This window comes from Vanessa atalanta, chromosome 11 (genome assembly GCF_905147765.1).
Source record: "Vanessa atalanta chromosome 11, ilVanAtal1.2, whole genome shotgun sequence".
Lineage (NCBI taxonomy): Eukaryota > Metazoa > Arthropoda > Insecta > Lepidoptera > Nymphalidae > Vanessa > Vanessa atalanta.
In genome coordinates this window covers 3,161,059-3,181,095 of record NC_061881.1, presented here as the reverse complement: position 1 = coordinate 3,181,095, position 20,037 = coordinate 3,161,059, and the positions used below count along the sequence as shown (strand labels likewise).

Genomic DNA, 20,037 nt, shown 5'->3' with positions numbered 1-20,037 from the left:
CGTATATTGCTTTACAAAATTGCGAAATAGATCGAAAGTGTGATGTTATCAATAAAGTTATTCTATCACATCATCAAAATACAATTTCATCCGAATCATGAAAGCTTCCTCATTATATTTCCCTAAACTGCCTAGTATGAAACTGCTATATAAAAAAAACTCGAGAGCTTAGTAGAGGTTGGTCAGGTAGTCTTTGGAAGTACATTTTTCAAAATTTTTTCTCCATTTCTTGTCGTAAAAATCTGAAAAAAATACCTCATTCAGTTCTCACTATTAAAATTATTATTCCACTTTTAACTTACTTATATCTCCCGTTTTTGTCTGTTTTTAAGCTATTTTTAAGTTTTTCGTTTATATCTTTTTTATTATTGTTTCGATCTTTTTTCCGTGTTCGGCGCGATTGTGGGGCCCTCTGCTCTGCATCCGTTGACATTTCAATCTCCCGGATCGGCCTATCCGTTCGAGAGTTATCGGTCGAAAACCGAAAAATTGTGAAATTGTGAATTGTGAACGCAGCGGCCTCTCTGGAAGGCGTCGTCGAAGCTCTGGCGTCCCGGACGGAGGCCGACGAAGCCCGTAACCTCCGTGCGGATAACAGTCGTATGCGCAGGGAGATTGACTCCCTCAAGGCGGAGCTAAAGGCCCACCGCCGTGAGTACGCGGAGATGCGTACCACGGTGGCAGCGGCGACCGAGGCGGCCAACACCCCGCGAGGCGCTCCTTCGATGGAGGAGCTCAAGGACTTCATCGTCACGTCGATCGGCGCGGCGATGAAGGACCAATTGGCGGGCCTGGAGGAGCGCCTCCCGGCGAGGATGCAGCGACCTCCCTCCGCGGCAGATAAAACGCAGATGTCGCAGGGTCCACCGCCGTCTATCTCGACGGCCCGCCAGGACGGGGGTGTTGGAGCCCCAGCCAAGCCTAGGAAGGCGGCTGCTCTGGCCGCTCAGACCAAGCCCACCGCTTGCCTACCGAGCGCACCGGCACCGGCGACGTCCCAAACACCACCGAACCAGGAGACGTCCTGGTCCACGGTGGTGAAGAAGGGCAGGAAGGGGAGCAAGACCACCTCTTCCGACGCTAAGACGCTGCCGAAAACGCCCCAGCCAGCCAAATCGAAGCTGGCCACCCCTCGCTCGGCTGCAATCGTTCTCACGTTGCAGCCGGAAGCAGTAGGAAAGGGCGTCACCTACGCGCAGGTCCTGGAGAGAGCGGAGCAAAGTGTCAAGCTCCAGGACCTAAGAATCAGCGGTGGGCTGAAGGTGCGACGCACGGCGACCGGAGCCAGGGCTCTCGAGCTGCCGAAAGCCCAAGCGGAGCAGGCCGATAGGTTGGCGGCGAAGCTCCGCACAGTTCTCGACGGGGTCGCTGACGTAGTGCGCCCGGTCAAGAAGGCCGACCTGAAGGTGACAGGGCTCGACGACTCCGTCACCTTGGAGAAACTGGCCGCGGCGATCGCGCGCGCCGGTGACTGCTCCTCCGAGGCGGTGAAGTGCGGAGTGATGCAGCGCGGACCCGGCTATATGGGGATGGTCCGCGTCACCTGCCCCCTCACGGCAGCGAAGAAGCTGGCCGCTGCCGGTCGCCTCCTCGTCGGGTGGAGCTCGGCCAAGGTGGCCGTCGTGGAGCAGCGCCCTATGCGCTGCTACAAGTGTATGGGCCTGGGCCATACACGGGCGCTCTGCCCGTCGAAGGCGGAGAGGGGAGGCCTGTGCTACCGCTGTGGCTCGGACGGCCACAAGTCAGCGGAATGCACGGCCAAGATGCGCTGCGCGGTCTGCGCGAAGGCCGGCAAGCCTTCAGGGCACCTGATGGGGGCCAGGGATTGCAACCCCCCCATCGCGAAGGGTAAAGCGGTCCAAGGAACCAGGACCGCCCCGCGCGAGGAAAGCCGCCAGGCTACGGAGGAAGCTCAGAAGAATCAAGTATGCCAGCACACCTGAGCTTCCTACAATCGAACGTGAACCACTCCGCCGGAGCGCAGGACCTTCTGCTGCAGTCCATGGCGGAGTGGCAGGTAGACCTGGCGGTGGCCTGCGAGCCCTACTTCGTCCCTCCCCTACCTCACTGGCTGGGGGACTCGGACGACACCGTGGCGGTTCTCACGAGGAGCGGAACGGGCCCCCCCCTCTCACTCAACGAGAGGGGCTCGGGATACGTAGTGGTGGGGTGGGGGGAGTACGTCGTCGTCGGTACGTACTTCTCCCCTAACCGCAGCCTGGCTGAGTTCGAGACTTATCTCGGCTTAGTCAGAGCTGCGGTGGCCAGGCAGTCGCCGAAACCGATACTGGTTCTCGGCGACTTAAACGCAAAGTCGCGTGCCTGGGGCAACCCCGCCACGAATCCGCGAGGGAGGGCCGTCCAGGTGTGGGCCCTGCTCTCCGACCTGTCCCTTCTCAACAGGGGGCAGGTTCACACCTGCGTGCGACATCAGGGGGGTTCCGTGGTGGACGTTTCGTTCGCCACCCCTGTCGTTGCACGCAGAGTGGTCGACTGGAGAGTGGAGGAGGAGGTGGAGACTCTATCGGATCACCGGTACATCCGATTCGAGATCTCCACCTCTCGCAGGCCGGCGGAACCCCAGAGGGTGCCGACTACGCTGCCGAGGTGGTCTCTCGGCCAGGTCGATCGAGAGCTGGTCAAGGAGGCCGCCATCGTGCAGCGGTGGGGTTCCGCGGAGAGGACAGAGGGCGCCAGCGCAGAGGAGCTGGCGGGCCGCATGCGCAGTTCGCTCAAGGAGGTCTGCGATGCGGCCATGCCTCGGACCCGGCGCAGGGTTCCGCGCCGGCACGTCTATTGGTGGTCGCCCGAAATCGCCGACCTTCGGGCGACGTGCTGCCGGGCGCGGAGGGCCTACGTCCGCTGTCGAAGGCGCAACGGCCTCGACACGGACCTGGAGGGACAGATGCTGGACGCTTATCGCCAGTTGAAAAAAGATCTGCAGCTGGCGATAAGCAAGGCCAAGGAGAAGGCCAGGGAGGAGCTTCTGGCGGGTCTCAATCGAGACCCGTGGGGGCGCCCGTACCGCGGCGTACGCGGAAAGTTCCGCACCCAAGGCGCCCCCGTCACTGAGACGCTGCCGCCGGAACTCCTCCTGCGCCTGGTCGGGGAACTCTTTCCCCATCCAGGCGAGCATGTCCCTCCGCAGATGGCCCCCCGCTCCGTGATCGAAGACGCAGTGGCTCCACCACTGATCACGGAGCGGGAGATGGAGATGGCCCTCGGCCGCTTGAGGGCCAAGAACACGGCGCCGGGTCCGGACGGGGTTCCAGGGCGTGTTCTGTGCGACGCCCTGGAATTCCTGGGTGCAAGGCTTCGGGAGCTGTTCGACGAGTGCCTGTGCAGCGGGCAGTTTCCGAAGCCTTGGAAGGAAGGAAAGTTGGTCCTGTTGCCGAAGGAAGGTCGGCCGATGGATTCCCCTTCGGCATACAGGCCAATAGTGCTGCTGAACGAGACGGGCAAACTCTTCGAGAAGGTCCTCGCAGCCCGTCTCGTTCAGCACCTCGAGGAGGTCGGTCCGGGTCTCTCAGAGGCTCAGTACGGGTTCAGGGCGGGCCGGTCGACGGTCGACGCCCTGGACGCCCTGAAGACTCGGACGACGGAAGCGGTGGCCCGGGGGCAAGTCGTCCTGGCGGTGTCGCTCGACGTGGCGAACGCCTTCAACAGTCTCCCTTTCGAGACGATACGGGAGGCACTCCGATACCATGGGGTGCCGACCTATCTCAGGAGGCTGCTGGAGGCGTACCTCCAGGACAGGGAGGTCCTCTGGGCGGGGGTCGATGGGAGGCTGGTCCGGCGTCGGGTAGGCTGCGGCGTTCCACAGGGGTCGGTTCTCGGCCCAATCCTGTGGAACGTCGGTTTCGACTGGCTCCTGCGAGCTCCCGTCCTTCCCGGGATGGGGGTGTTGTGCTACGCTGACGACACCCTCGTCACGGCGACTGGGCGGGACTTTCGGGAGGCGGCACGCCTCGCCGAGGTCGGAACGGCTCTCACCGTGGACCGTATGGGAATGCTGGGCTTGAGGGTCTCCATATCCAAAACGGAGGCCCTCCTGTTCCACGGTCCACGGCAAGGACCCCCACGAGGGGCGAGTATCACCGTCCGGGGGACGGTGATCAAGGTGCAGGCCCAGATGAAGTATCTGGGCCTCATCCTGGACGGTCGATGGAGCTTCGGGCAGCATTTTGTCCATCTCGGCCCGAGGCTCATCAACGCCGCCGCCGCTCTCGGCCGCCTCCTTCCGAATGTGGGGGGGCCGGGATCGCTATGCCGGCGTCTATATTCCGGCGTAGTGAGGTCGATGGCGCTGTACGGTGCCCCGATCTGGGTCGACGCCCTCACCGCTGTCAACCGGGCCCTGCTGCGTAAGCCGCAGAGGGTCATAGCGGTGAGAGGCATCAGAGGGTACCGTACGGTGTCGTGGGCTGCGGCGACACTTCTCGCGGGCGATCCGCCATGAGAGCTCCAGGCGGAGGTGCTCGCGGAAGTGTACCGGTTCCGGGTCGAGGCGAGGAACCGCGGCGACCGTCCAGGGTCGGCGGAGGTCGGGCGGATCAGGGCTCTAGCCCAGCGAGCCCTGATCGCCCGATGGCAGGAGGATCTGGGGTCACCCACGGCGGGCCTGGCGACAGTGGAGGCGATCCGGCCCCACTTGAGTCGCTGGGTCGAGAGGAAGAAGGGCACACTCACCTTCAGGATGACGCAGGTACTTACCGGGCACGGATGCTTCGGTAAGTACCTGCACGGGATAGCGCGGCGGGAGGTGTCACCCTCCTGCCACGAGTGTGGTGCGCCAGTCGACACGGCGCACCACACCCTGAGTGAGTGTGCTGCGTGGGGGCCCCAGAGGCACACCCTTGCGGCGACTATGGGCGGAGACCTCTCGCTGCCGAGCATCGTCAACGAAATGCTCGGTAGTGAGACGTGTTGGTCGGAGATGCGCTCCTTCTGCGAAAGCGTGATGTCGCAGAAGGAAGCCGCGGAGCGGGAGCGGGAAGAGGATGCCGCTGCAGACCCGCTCCGCCGAAGACGACCGGGGAGGAGGAAGAAGCGCTACGCGCACCTTCTCCCCCCGCCTCAATAGGCGTCGCAGGGACTAGGGGGGGTCTCAGTACCCCGAGAACCCCCTCTAGGTGTTGGAGGCCCGCATAGGCGGGCCGACCGTCAGGGCGTCACGGTAGCATGCGCAAGCGATCCCGTGGCGCCCGCCGAAAGACGGAGAGGGTACCGCTGGTTTTTTAGTGGGTAAACCCGGCGTACCTGGGCGCACTCGGCGTCCAGGGCTCCGGGGAGTCCCACACACCCCCCCACCTTCCATCACGTGGGGGAAGCGCGTAACGCGTTTTTCCAGCGAGAAAAAAAAAAAAAAAAAGGTAGTCTTTTAAGGTCTTTGTTTTCATCCATGCACTGAGCTATCTCTGCAATATAAATTTTGTAACTTATAACCAAAATTAAGTAGCTGGTGCTTTTAAAATCAAAAGAGTATTTTATATAAATAAATATCTAAAAAAATATTATGATATATGTAAACGAGCAAATGTGCCATCGGATGGTAAGTGGTCACCACCGCCCATAGGTAATGGCACTATAAGAAATATTAACCATTCCTTAAATCGCCTTCATTTCATCATTAAATTACGCTTAAACATTTGAATTGGAATCACGTAATTACACTTTTCACAAAAAAAAAAATCGTAATGAAACGCAAGAAGCTTATTAGCTAGATGCCTATAAAAAAGGTCTTTACAAAACTCTTCTCAGATTTTCTAGTTAATACCCTGAAGACATCTGCGGTCATCCGAAAACTTAATTTAATGCTTCACAAAATCTGAAATAAATGCCCCGAATATATACGCACAATGTGATCTACTAAGCAATGAGATCTCCTACTGTAACTGTCCACGGTGATTGATTTTTTTAGACGAGTAAACCTTAATATTTGTTTATAAAAATATACAACTTTTGGTAATCTTTTTTGTGTATAGCTCAAACAGACAGGAGATTGTCCACTTAGTATGGGGACTTTGGCCTGACGTGAACAGACATTTTATCATATTTTTTGTAATTAGTTTAAAAGCACTAACTAGTAATAATGAGAATATGAACTTAATTTTGTATCAAAATGTTTAAAAAGAGATTTTTGTCATGTGAGGAAAAACAGGTTAAAACGAAATAAAACAACATTTTTTATGATTTATTTTTATTCTGAGACATCATATGTTATTAATATGTATTGACTGAACCTGATTAAGATCTAGACTATGTCGCCTTCGCTCTATCAAATCAGTTCCACAGTTTATGCATCTCAGAGATACGGATTGGCAAGAAGTCACTTCTTCTGTGTGCAGACTATCATGAGACACGCTTTGGTTTTGTTCAATGTCCATATTCAAGCCGTGGTTAGCGATGGAGCTAGTTTCGGGGTCCATATTACGTGAGTGTTGGTCATCGTTTATGCTATGTTCGGAGTCCATAATACAAAAGCCAGGGTCATCGTTTGAGCGAAATTCGGGGTCCGTAGATATGCCGGGGTCATTGGAAAAAGATAGGTCGGAGTCCATAATGAATAAACAATCGTTGAAAGAAAATCCACAATAAATCAACACTCTCAATGTAGGAAAACAAAGCGAATGTAAAAATCAGTCTGTGACATACCAATGTCAATTTGTATTTTTTTGTTTTATTAGTGTTGCATTAGAAAAAAATCATTACAAAATCGATCGAAAACAGATATGATTACGTTTAACATTCTTCATATTTCAGTTTATAAAACGTTTTAAATGACGAAACTAATTAAAACAAATATTTTTAATTTTTTTTTTTGTATTAAATACTTATAGTTGTATTAATTACTGCGAGATGATTCGATTTGACGCAATCGTTACTTGATCTCGCTGGTAACACAAAACGTGGATCAATAAAGCAAATCAATGAAGATACTTTAAAAATATTTTTTCAATAAAATACAAATGTACACTCAAACAACAATAGAATGGCTAGCTAAAAATTAATATTATTTTTTTCATAAACTTGTTTTTTTGATAGCAGCTTGTTCACGCTAGGCCAAAAATGGACATTGCCCTTTGTATTTATTTATATTGATGTTGAATTTCATCGTACCGATTGCTGCAAATTGATTTATATTATATATTATGTTAAAAATTAGCTTGAAAATATTGAAAATCCATCCTCATGCCCTTATCCCAATTTTACTTGGGGTCGGCGCAGCGTGTCTTCATCTTCCATACTTCTCTGTCGGACGTCATCTCACAAGTAACATTCTTTCTAACCATATCGTCTTTCACACAATCCATCCATCGTTTCTTTGGTCGTCCCCTACCATAAATACAAAAGAATGCATAGAATAATATCTTCGATTTGTCCAGCTATTGCTTTACTGACTGACCCGATTCTTAATATTGTAAATGTGTAAATTAAATTTAATTCGGTTCAGTTGTTTGGCTGTGAAATAGCCAAAGACAGACAGACAGTGTTATTACAGACAGATATCGTTATTTTCGCATTTATAAAATTAGTATAGAAATATTATAAAAAAAATAAATTTATTTTTAGAATTAATGTACACAGTATGTACTAAGAAATATTATTCAATATTAACGATCAGCTTTATGCGCGTATTCTCAGTAAAATCTTTAATTCGAACTGGTGATAGAATTAAATTCATCTTAGTCCTTATATAAAATAACATAAAGGTTTTAATACCTACTTGAATGTAATTTTTTTTTTTATGTCAAAAGGTGGCAAACGAGCAGGAGGCTCATCTGATGGAAAGTGACTACCACCGCCCATGGACATCTGCAACACCGGGGGGCTTGCAGGTGCGTTTACGTGCGTTTATGTGCGTAAATGCCTTTCAGGAAAGAGTACGCTCTTTTCTTGAAGGTTCCCAAGTCGTATCGGTTCGGAAAAACCGCCGGCGAAAGCTGGTTCCACAAAGTGGTTGTGCGAGGCAGAAAATGTCTTAAAAATCGCGCTTTTGTGGATTTTCGGACATCTAGGTGATGCGGGTGATATTTGGAATTTTGACGAGATGTCCGAAGGTGAAATTCAGCAGCCAGGATTTCATATTTACAATTTAAGATTTTTTATTTTTTTATATAAAAAAGAAAAAAATGATGCCTTGTCTTTTACACTGTGAAGAATTAGACATATTATATTTTATCAAATATATACATATGTATATAGAAACCTCATGACGTTTGGCTTTATATAAAATAAATTAAAAATTTGACAGCTCTGTCATCATTTCCTGATATGAACCCTTGTATATCTTATTAAATAACATGCTCTACTTACTAAACCGAATAGACTTCTGCAAGATATATTAAATTAATATACCATGAAAATGGAAGAGGAACAATTGAAGATAAGACAACAAAAGCATCGTCGTAAAGACGATCACAATAGAAGAAAATTTATTTAACAAGTCCGTGTCTATAAACAAGAGCGGAATTTTGAAAGCTTTCATATCATGACAAGTATATTTAAAACGCGATAAATGTTAGAATACGTATTCAGAATGACATAGTAATGTAAATGAAACTCCATAATATGTTTGTAACTGTTATAAAATACACGCACATACACACGTACACACACACAAAAACATTGAATGAATATTGAAACATACAATGTAAGCATTGATTGGAAAGTCACTGGTCCCTAGAATACGCGTTCTCCTGCTTAGACTACACGTCCTCTTTGACCTAATATGTAGCATATTATAAACCAATAATATCATTGTTCCAGCCCGTCTGGGTAGGTACCACCCACTCATCAGATATTCTGCCGCCAAACACCAGTTTGAAGGGTGAGTGAGCCAGTGTAACTACAGACACAAGGGACGTTACATCTTAGTTCCCAAGGTTGGTGGCGCATTGGTGATGTATGGAATGGCGGTGGTGATCACTTACCAATAGGTGGCCCATTTGTTCGTCCACCTACCGATGTCATAAAAAAATATTATTATAATGATTACCGGATGTAATAAAATTTATTACTGTACCCTTTAATAGGGTACAACAACTCTAAGACTTGTTGGACAAATAACTACAACTAAGTAAATAAAATATATCACCAGATATTCTTATGTCAAGAAAGTACATTTCATTGTTTCAATATGAAGTGTCAGTGAGAATGAGTTAGTACAGGGAGTATAACAAGTTAATTCCCACGGTTGGCAGCGCATCAACTATGTAAGGCATTACTAATACCCCGTACATTAGTAAAGACCCAGGACAGACGTGACCACTCACCGTCTGATGACCCATCTTGTCTCGCTTATTTACACCTAGATATAATACATACCTAGTTAATTTATTTGAACGAATGTGAATGAATAAAGAAATATATAGCACTTAAAATAAAACAATTTTCAGTTATTACATTTGTGCTAGAAAGCAAATTATTTTCGATATTTTTTTATGGCCGCTGCACTTTTCGAGCCCGTTTTTACCTTTTCTAGCTTCCTAAAATATATATTTTACCACTATGCAATTTTATTCATAATTACGATAATTTTTACTAACCTTATTTCCATTCCTTTCCCTGCCTTACATCTGCATCGGCTACAGGCCTCTATTTGCCTACTATGGGTACCTATGGTATGTGGTAATAGTAGTACCTAGTAAAATATATACATAATATATCAATCATTATATATCTTAACAAATTTCAAGTAAAAGTGTATACTTACAAACTTTTGTTTTCTGAGATTTCGTAGAACAATTAATTACTTTTATCATCGGTCGCAATGGTTATGTAAATATGAAAAAACAGAAGGTAATTTCTAGAAATTCTCAAATGACCTAAGAACATAGAATAAAGTTCAATGTACAAAGTTTTAAAATAATGTTCAAATGAAGAGCTAGTCAGAAAATTCTTATCGCAGATTTTAAATGTTACGAAATTCATGTTGAATAATAAATAATAAAAGCTTCATAGAAAGTGCCCATTGATGTCCAGAACTTGGCAGGTAAATTCCCCAGACAAATATTATCCGGAGTGGCTCAGATAAAATTTACATAAAATAATTAGTTGTCGAAAATGATGGAAAAAAAATTGCGAATTATTCTTTGAAAACAATATTCGATGCCGCTAATAAACGCTTATTAAAACTGTAAAAGAAATTCGTTATATTTTAATAAAAGTTTTCCTTGTTCGCTTTAATTAGATAAGTTGAATATTTAATGTATACCCTCATTTTGGCGATTTATAATGAAAATTGATTTTGCATTTTCGTTATTAATTTTTTTTTTCAATGAAAAATAGAAATTTACGTATAAAATAATTATCAATAATATTTAAACAAACACTATTTCGGCTCATTTGTAATCAAACCCCAAATATTTACAAACTTACGTAAATTCAGAGCAACTTTTATCCGACAGCTTACAGTTTAATAGCAGATTACGCTTTGATAGTCTCTCTTTAAAGTTCTCATAATACCTCTGGAGAAGCCCTTTGTTTAAAAAGTGGAACCCCTAAAGGAAACGCTAATTTAATTTGACGAGTTGTGATTCAAGTGATTACACAGTCAGAAAATTGAACATTGACGTTAAACTCTATTGTCTTAGTCGGATTTCCCAATGGCTGTACATGTTCAATGTCTGTCATCAGCACCACCCGTGTACATTTAATCGATAGCTATGTATGGGAATAGTAGTTTACAGCTTCTATATCACTTCCCCTTTATTCCGTTTCTACTGTACATATGCGTTTGCTACACTTGGACATATTACAATGGTCCAATAATAGACAACGTTCACACTCGTCACACACCGTACGTATCAGAATTTTCCATTACTCACTTCTAATTTATTAAGATCAGGCACAGGCTTTATCCCAGGCTTATAAAATAATATGATGTTTTTTTTTTTAATGCATTAATTCGTTTTCGGAATGTCCATGTATTACAATATAGAACACAGTTAAAGGAGGGGAAAAATTAGTTGAATAACATTTAGCTTAATGGCGCGCCGTCTGTCTGCGGAATTTGGGAGTGACGCAAATGGCCTATGAAGGGCAGCTGCTTTATCTTCCGGGAAGAAAATTTGAAATGAAAATGCTGAGAATTCCCTGACGTGTGTATTTTATTACGTAGAATGAAAATTGTGAATTGTATTCACTGTTTTTAAACAATTATTGATAATTTCATCACAATCAACAAGACATTATGGTTTCATAATACACGAGTAAAATCCTATTACCCTAAACAGTGGGTTCAAAACTTATTTCTCACCGCAGTTCCACTGTGGTTAGAGAATATTCCTTTTGTATTGAGAATAAAAACATAGGACACGAGATGTTAACTAAAAATTAAGACTGGTATAAAAACTCAATAATCCTCGCCTGAATATAAACCCCCTGATGAACGTCTTACTTCTCTTAAGCTCCACGTACCCGAGGGGTACTGCAATGCCCTCCCTAAATATCGCACAGCCCTAACATACCTTTCTCGAAGCCAATCAGAGCAATTTCGTACCCCTGTAACTTTGCTGTGGAAAAAGCTAGAAGCATGATTTTTTAATTATTTAAGGGGCACACTACGACTAGGTATGTTCTCAAATTATGTAATATTTAAACAAATACCTTATTAATTAAATTTTAATTATCGCCAGTCGAAATTCACTAATTTTGTCACTGACTCACTCACCTATCATCAAAATCAAGGTAGACATACAATCTTCAAATTTTGAAAACAGCTAGTATTTACCCTACAAAGCAACACTGTAAATATTAAATTCCATCTACTGTGTACTATCCACTACGCCATATTAACCCCATCTACCATAAAATTTTGCCTAGTTGTTAACATCGTGAAATATAATATTGTATAATTAAGATAATACTTTAATTGAAGGCCTTGTTAAATTGAAGTAACATAATCGTTAATAATTTAGGATGGCTAATTAAAATTAGAAGGAATCTCCGAGGAACCCTCGTTATTTACATATTTATAACTGGTCTGCGTATTTTGGCTGTCCGGATTTTCACCAATTTTATATGAAGGCAGAATGATAAAACGAAAATATAACATATTGATATCAAAAATACGACGCTAAAATTATATAAAATATGTAGAATTTCTATTAAACTATACCAAGCTTGTATTTTTGACATTAAATATACAAATCATTAGTTTATTTTGATGGCATAATAAAATAACACTTTTGCCTGTTTTCAAGGTTTTTTTTTTCTACGACTAAGTATAAAGCTCGTCACATGAGTTTAGTAATGGTTACATTAATAGCACAAGAAATCAATACGAAACTTAGCATCGCTATAGCCCGAATGCAGTTGTTTCTTTGTGTCATTTACTCATTAATATTTATTTCAATTATTATCATGAATATATGTTATTGACATTTCTAATTAGAATTAATGACTTAAACGATTCGAATTTCAAAATATATGATAACAAATTTATCTTAATCCCGCAAGCAACCGCAAACATAATGTACAGATAACGAGCTTATTTGAGATAACTTTGTGAACAAGGTTTTGGTCTCGAAGGCATCATTTCCTTTATTAACTTAGTGGCGTAAAGTCTCTCACGGCTGCTGTTGTGGAAAATATTTTCTTATTCCAGACGACAATCTTTCACGGATTTTTAATAATGATGGAATGTTCCCCGAAGAAAAATAACATTCTAGATGGAAATTTAAAAGTATTTTGTATAAAATATGAATGCAGTGATATGGACGATATTACAATTTTTTAATAATTGAAGAAGGTAAGCGGGGTGACGTCATCGATAACCTGAAGCCGTAATATTTATAAATGCAAACGTTTGTGAAGATGTGTTGTTTGTTAGTCTTTAGCGCAAAAACTACTGAATACATTCTAATAAAACAATGATATAGACGTATAATTTGCTTGTTACTTTGTAGGGAAGTAATTGCCGGAACTAATAATCCAATATCCATTTTTTTTTTCACTGGTTAAATTCTACATTATCTCTGAATGCTATACAGTATAGGTTATTTATGTATACCATATCATTTTCATTATAAATAAATTGCACCCGTATGAATTCGGGTAAGCCGCTAGTATAACATAAAGGTTGCTTTATATAAATGGCCGATCCAATGACAAAATATAAAATAATCAAAATAAAGAAAAAGATAGGTACTGTAAATTTCTCACTTCTAGTCAAAGGAATCTTCTCCTCTTAAGGATAAACCTTGGAGCTTAATCCACCATGCTGCTCCAATGCAAGGAGACTGGTGGAAAAATTGTAATCTTCAAAAATTGTGCTGAAAATGTCAGTAAAAATTCTTAAAGAAAAATGATACAAAGATTGAAATGAAAAACATAATTAATACATTCAATTTATGAGGAAGCACATTAATATTATATTTAAACACCTAAGTAATGACAATAATATCTGTATTTTTATTGTAGGATGAGATATGAATAGGAAATAATTGTTCTTCCGTTTAGAAACAATAACGCCAACACTACTCATGAATACTAGTGACGATGTCTATAAAAACGTGTATTTGTAATCATATAAAGAATGTATCGAACTGTCAATATATATATATATATACTAAATTGATCCGATTAGTATAACCTAGTTGCTCACAACCCTTTAACAACTAGAACCGAGCTAATGATCTTCGCACAACTTAAGATACCTATCAAAATCAAATTCAAATTCAGATCATACGTTTAGTATCTACGATATTAAAGACAGATACATAGACACACACGTTAAACAATGCAATACACCTATTTTTGGATCGGGAATTAAAACAAAAGAAGGCGTTCTAGTTAACAAATTCAATCAAGCAAAGCAAAGACTTAAAGCTACGTCATTAAACGACATATAATTTCTTTTAATTACGGAACCATAAAAGAAAATAAATGTGGAAAGGATGTTTATAGATAATGAACGTATTAAATGAAGTGCTCTCATAGCGGGACGTTCGCGAGAGCGCTATAAATCGAAACGAGTTCTTCACCCTGCAGGCTTTACTGTAGTGATGAAGAACCTACTTTTATTTCAATAACGGTTAATATTATTAATTTTTTTCTACAGAATACTAAAAAAATTACAGAAAATTTAATATCCTTATCTGAGTTCGTTTACGCGTTACTATTAAAAAACAATTTTATTGATTATTATGATAGACAGTTATATTCAATAAGATAACATTTATTTTTCCATTAAATACACATTTACGCTAAGTATCAGATTAATTATGTAATTTATGTTTCTATACAATCAAAGTTACAAAAATACCCAGTTTATTAGTCGACTTCAAATAAAGAAAGATGCTTATAGCATCCGTTCTTTTTATACTTTTTACCTTAGAACTCTGATATTTTATATATTAGGTATACTTCTCAATAGGTCCCATTTAAATTTGAAGAAAATATTTGATACTATCTTTTTTATATATTATTTCAGCTTGCTAATTAATTATTAAATCTAGCATTACAAACAGACAAAATATTTGTTTTGATGTGAAATATCGATCGGTACGTTTCGGGGATAAGACTGGCTGATATGACGACATACGGCTGTCATATATGCGTGTACATATAGTATAATACACATATTATGTACTATAATATGGTCCTTTGTTTTTACGTGAGAGTGTATGTACTACTCACGCAGCAAAAATATTTTTATTTAAGTAACGAAACTCTACTTTATTTCGAAAATGTTTACTTACTGGTTTTCTTCAACGGTAATACTTTAAAAAAATGGTAGTATTCTGTATGATGTTTTCGATGGTTTGATCCCATCGGTTTTACGGGTAGAGTTTTTTTACATTATTGTAACTAAATAAATTTATATGTAAACTGTACGTAAATAATAACTTAAATTGAATAAAACTTTATTTATTGAAACAAAATAGTTTTTAAGACTGTTATAAAAAATAAACATATTCTCTTTTCATTTTATTTTATAAATATATTATTATGAGAAGCTTAAAGTAATAAACGTTGTATTATCTAAAATACTTATCAAGATCCATAGAAATATGTATTGAGGCGTTAAATACCTTCTATTCATTGCTAGAAATTATTATTAGCTTGACAAGAAACGTCCCTATTTACAACCAACTCCATCCAAAACGTAAATTGTTAAGGAAAATAGGAAGGCCATCCTTTGTTTACCCGAGGAGTAAGGAGCTCCATAGGAAATGTTTTGTTCACAATATACGTCAGGTAAAACAGGATTGTCATAAAGAATGACAATACAATATTGTTGAAATGAGAATGTACATGATTATGTAATTTGCATATTTATCAGTAGAGGTGAGATTTTAGAAGTCTGTCTGCCAAATTATTCAGAAAATATAAGAAAAAACAATTGGCTTTAATTTTAATATTCATATGTGTTTTTTTGGTATTTACTCTTATTATATTAGCTATCTTCGCCCTTATTTTAATGGTCTTAAGGGCTATGGAGATATTTTGTAATGACGAGCGTCACAATACTAATGAACGGCGATAATTTAACGTAAAGGAGTGTTCTTTTAATGAATAGATTAATTTATATTAATATATCAACCGATAAAATCTCTCATTTTAATAGAAACAGATGTTAAGGGTATACAATTTCAATAAGGTGTAAGCTTGCAAGTATTTCACAACGGAATGACGTAGTTCTTCTTATTATAAAGGAATTGACCATATGCCATATCAAGGCTATGTGCCCTTTTTTCATTTAAAAAAATGTAGTAATTAAATTAATTTTAATAATATATATTATTATTATTTTAATTACAGTTATAAAATAAAAATAACATACAAATATAACTCCAGTTTATTCTTATGTTGCTAAAGATAATAACAACTATTAGTTTATCAATGAAATTGTCATTTAAAATCGAAAAAAATAAACTTATTTTTAATCAAAAGTATAATATGTAGTGATTATTAATATTAATAATCACTATATTAGTAATTATTATTTAAATTATGTGAGAAGTCGTATAGATGAAAATCGATGAACACAATATTTATTAGCTTCATCCATTTTTTTTTTTTATTGTATATTTCAATTGCTCTAGAAGACTAAGGCATTTAGTCTAGGAACAATTGAAAACTAAATCTCGGTTCATTGACAGTAAGCTTATCCGTTATCACAGTTCACAGCCGCATTCATTGTTGTGTCAGTTGTCAAAAAGTTGCAATGAAAATTTCCAACGAAGGCACACATCACTCACAATCAGCTTTTTTTGACTCAACTTGTGTTTAGGACATGTCTGTTTCCCATCTGTCCAGCCAGTGTGACGGACGTTTTTGCTAGTCATACAAGATCCACTTTTAATCACAAATGACAGCCTGAGTCAACACCCCTTTATCTGTGTACCTATTGTCAAAACGTACGGGCAAGCTTCGGGGCGAATTTTTTGAAGTTGTGAAGTTAGTTGATACGGTACCAACATACCAAGCATTTTCATGTATTTCCAGAAACAAAAATATTTTGTTCTCAGTTGGTCATTAATACTCATGCTATTTTGTAGCAACGATGTAAATCGTATTAAAAAATAAGATTAATTTCTTTTACTGTCACAGAAACAACGATATGAAAGAGAAATCGAACGGCAGAAAAAAAATGAACATTTTTTTATTTTAATTAATGTCATAAATATATTATAAAATTAATTTTAATTTGAAATTCTACGTGGAATGAAAGATATCGATCTTCATGCTAGCCAGTATTAAAAATAATTAGTATATTTTCTCATTAAAGTTTCAAAATTAGGGCTTCTTAGAAATTTAATATATTACATATACGTAGTATGTAATTTAATATATGCGAGCAAATATACATATATATATAATACAAATATAATATAAGTTTTGCTTATAAGCAAAACTTAAAAAAAACTTAGTAATACCTTTTTTCTCCTAATATTCCCTAAAGCGAAATAAATTAGTACGTAATATGTTATGTTAAAATACAAAGAAAAAAAATAATGATACAGTGCAGGCGTTGACAATATAATTTCCACGGCTTATGTTAGAATTATAAAATAGACTTCAAAATATTTTTTTAAATAAAAATATTTCATTATGAATTAAATATACCTACTATTTTCATGATTGCTTAAATGGCCAGACAACATATTATACTTTATTGATATAGGCTTTTATATTAAATTCGATGAATAAATCATTCACGTGCATTTATTGCAAAAAATAAGGTCTCATTGGAGGCGACCATAGTCCCGGTACAAATGCTACAAGCGATGTCTTTAAAAAAAAAACACAGACTATAATATACAATCAACCTTTCAATTAGCTTTGCTTTCACTTAAAATTCATAAGAAGTAACTAACTTGATACTAATACTTTTTACAAGAAGTAATAGGAATTGTCGTATCATATGCAGGAGCTATTGTATTATTATGTTGTTACTGATATATATATATATATATATATATATATATATAAGAGGTACATTTAATTTGCTTTAGATTCTCAGCTTCTATTTTATCTGCTTGCTCCACTAATGAGGAATAAATTCTTGGAAGTAAGGTTGGAATGGATATTGCAATATTCCAACACTTTATTTAATTTAATGTAAGTTTGTTTCTTTTTAATAAGAAATTATTTTTACTTTATGCATTTTAATTATATCAAATTAAACACACTATCCGAAGCACTTATTATGCAATAAAATAAAGTTCCTTTTTTAAAGACTGATCCATTAATTTCATTCATTATTTTTTACAACATATGTTTCCCATATATGTATCTAGTGTAGTTGTTGTAAATTTTTGTCAATTTTCAACACGAGACTCGACTATTGTATCTCGCCTGATCTTGAATAATATGTCTTCTTTAACAATGTATTTTTTACAAATGATATTTTGACATTACAATTATTTACATATCTACGAAGCAGTGCGAACAAATCACTCATATGAATGCGAATGATAATAGTGGCAAATGTTACGTGCTTATAAATTGGCTTTAATATTCGGCCGTGTTATATGCGCGCCTAGTTACCACCACTGGTTTGCCATAATTCATAATAAAGTTCACGTGTACATTAACCCTAATCAACTGCTATACGACTATAGTATTGGTTAGTACATTACGTAGAATCTATTTGCAGTAATAATTGACCTCAGTGAAGTAAAAATTATTGATATGATTGAGAGAGATTCAATTTAAATACATACATACATTAATATAAGAAAAGTAGCGTATATCAATTCTTGTAGTAACTTCATAAAACTTAAAACTTGTTTTTTATTTAAATTGTTATAATTCAAGTGACAGTTCATCTTATTGAAGTAAGTACTTTTGAAGTTTTAAAAATGCCCTGTATACGCCCAGTTATTAAAACTCGACCGTTAAAGAAAACACACCTTATTGAATTTACATACTACGAACATTTTTTTTTAATATTCTTATTATCAATAAAAAACTTACGAGATTATTGACTAAATAAAAAAACGATTCACAAATAGAGTAGAAAATGGCGACTGTTTTGGTTTAGCCTTAAAAAGTATTGGCGCAATATTTTTAATGAACAATATTGATACTTATATGATAATAATTAACTATTAAGACATCCGTCCCATAAGAGCTTTAGAATCTTCTAGAGATAAGAACCGTCTTGATAATTCACATGATGGGATTCTAATGGCATACAGTATTGCATAGGATATTCAATAAAGCTGTGTTGGGTATAAGCCGATGTATATTATGTTAAATAGATCTTAATCAACACATGTACATGAAACTCGAGTCTCGAACCCTTTATAGTTCAGCTGAACACGGAAATGTAGTTTTCAATATGCTCATTAATACTAAAATAATTTATACTCGAATTAACAAATAAGAATGAAAATTTAATTTAAATCACTATAATTCAAGATTATTTACTTTACTTTTCTAATTAAGTGTTTTGAAAATATTTTATGCTAAAGATAAAAGGCATTTGTGAAATATTCAGAAATAATTTATAGGTATGTAAACATCGAATAATTTACAACAGCTTTGAATAACTCCGACTACCTACGTATTTTGATATTGTTCGCCTGAGGGTGATATTATAATATTTCACTACTAAATTAGATTGTCATTGATTTAAATAATATGCATGATTAGCTTTTTAAATATTCATAGAGCCTTAAATGAAAATAAATTAAAAGTTGCCTTTATTCCTAGGCAGATTTTTCTTATTTAAAATACAAAAATGACTTGGTGTACCTTTGTGTAAGCTCGCCTAGGTGGTACCACGCGATTATCATATATTCCACCCCCAAGCTGCTGCAAGCTGATACTTAGGCTTATTGTTTCGATTTGAAGGATAAATGATCCAGTGTAACTACGACCGCAAGCGAAACCAAATCTCAATTCCCAAAGTTCATAGAGGGTTATAACGAATCATTAAAATTGTTCACCACCCCAATGTCTATGGGCAGTGGGGATCACGAAACATCAGATGGCCCATTTGCCAGTCCGTCTAAACATTCTATTAAAAAAAAAACTTTATTCTTTTTTTATTTTTTTTTCGCTATGCACAAACATTTTAATCATATGGTAATTTATTCCTTCCACATTCTTCTGTTACTATAATTAAACATAGCAAAGACTACAATAAGCACAAAATCTGCATCTGCATCGCACCTGCAAGCCCTCCGGTGTTCTGATGTCCATGGACAGTGGTAATCACTTTCCATCAGATGAGTCTCCTGCTCATTTGCCGCCTATACCATAAAAACCAATAAGTAACTTATAGTTACGTTTAGTTTTTATATTATACAATAGTTAAATGAAATTAGTTGACAATGTTCATACATTCATATTTACAGTTCAATGAACTGGTAATATCGGACTATAATATGCTTAAATTTTTTAATCCGTCGAAGAGAAGCCTGTTAAAAACAATTTACTTCGTCGTAGAATCGAACTGAGCTGATCTGGAACATCAAAGATTACCCTAACTTTATCTCTGAATCATTATATTAATATTGTACAATTAAGGTTTAACTGGCGCTCTTCAGAGTTACCCCCAATATATTTATAATGAAA

At 39.1% G+C, this 20,037-nt stretch overlaps 1 protein-coding gene across 1 annotated transcript in view; it reads left to right on the top strand.

Moving 5' to 3' along the window:
* The window catches only part of LOC125067503, a 52,063-nt gene that overhangs the window by 12,396 nt on the left and 19,630 nt on the right, over positions 1–20,037 (top strand). Inside the window, exon 2 of the mRNA XM_047676162.1 lies at positions 517–1,856. Coding sequence (XP_047532118.1) covers positions 517–1,856 — 1,340 coding nt within the window. The remainder of the gene's footprint in view (positions 1–516; positions 1,857–20,037) is intronic.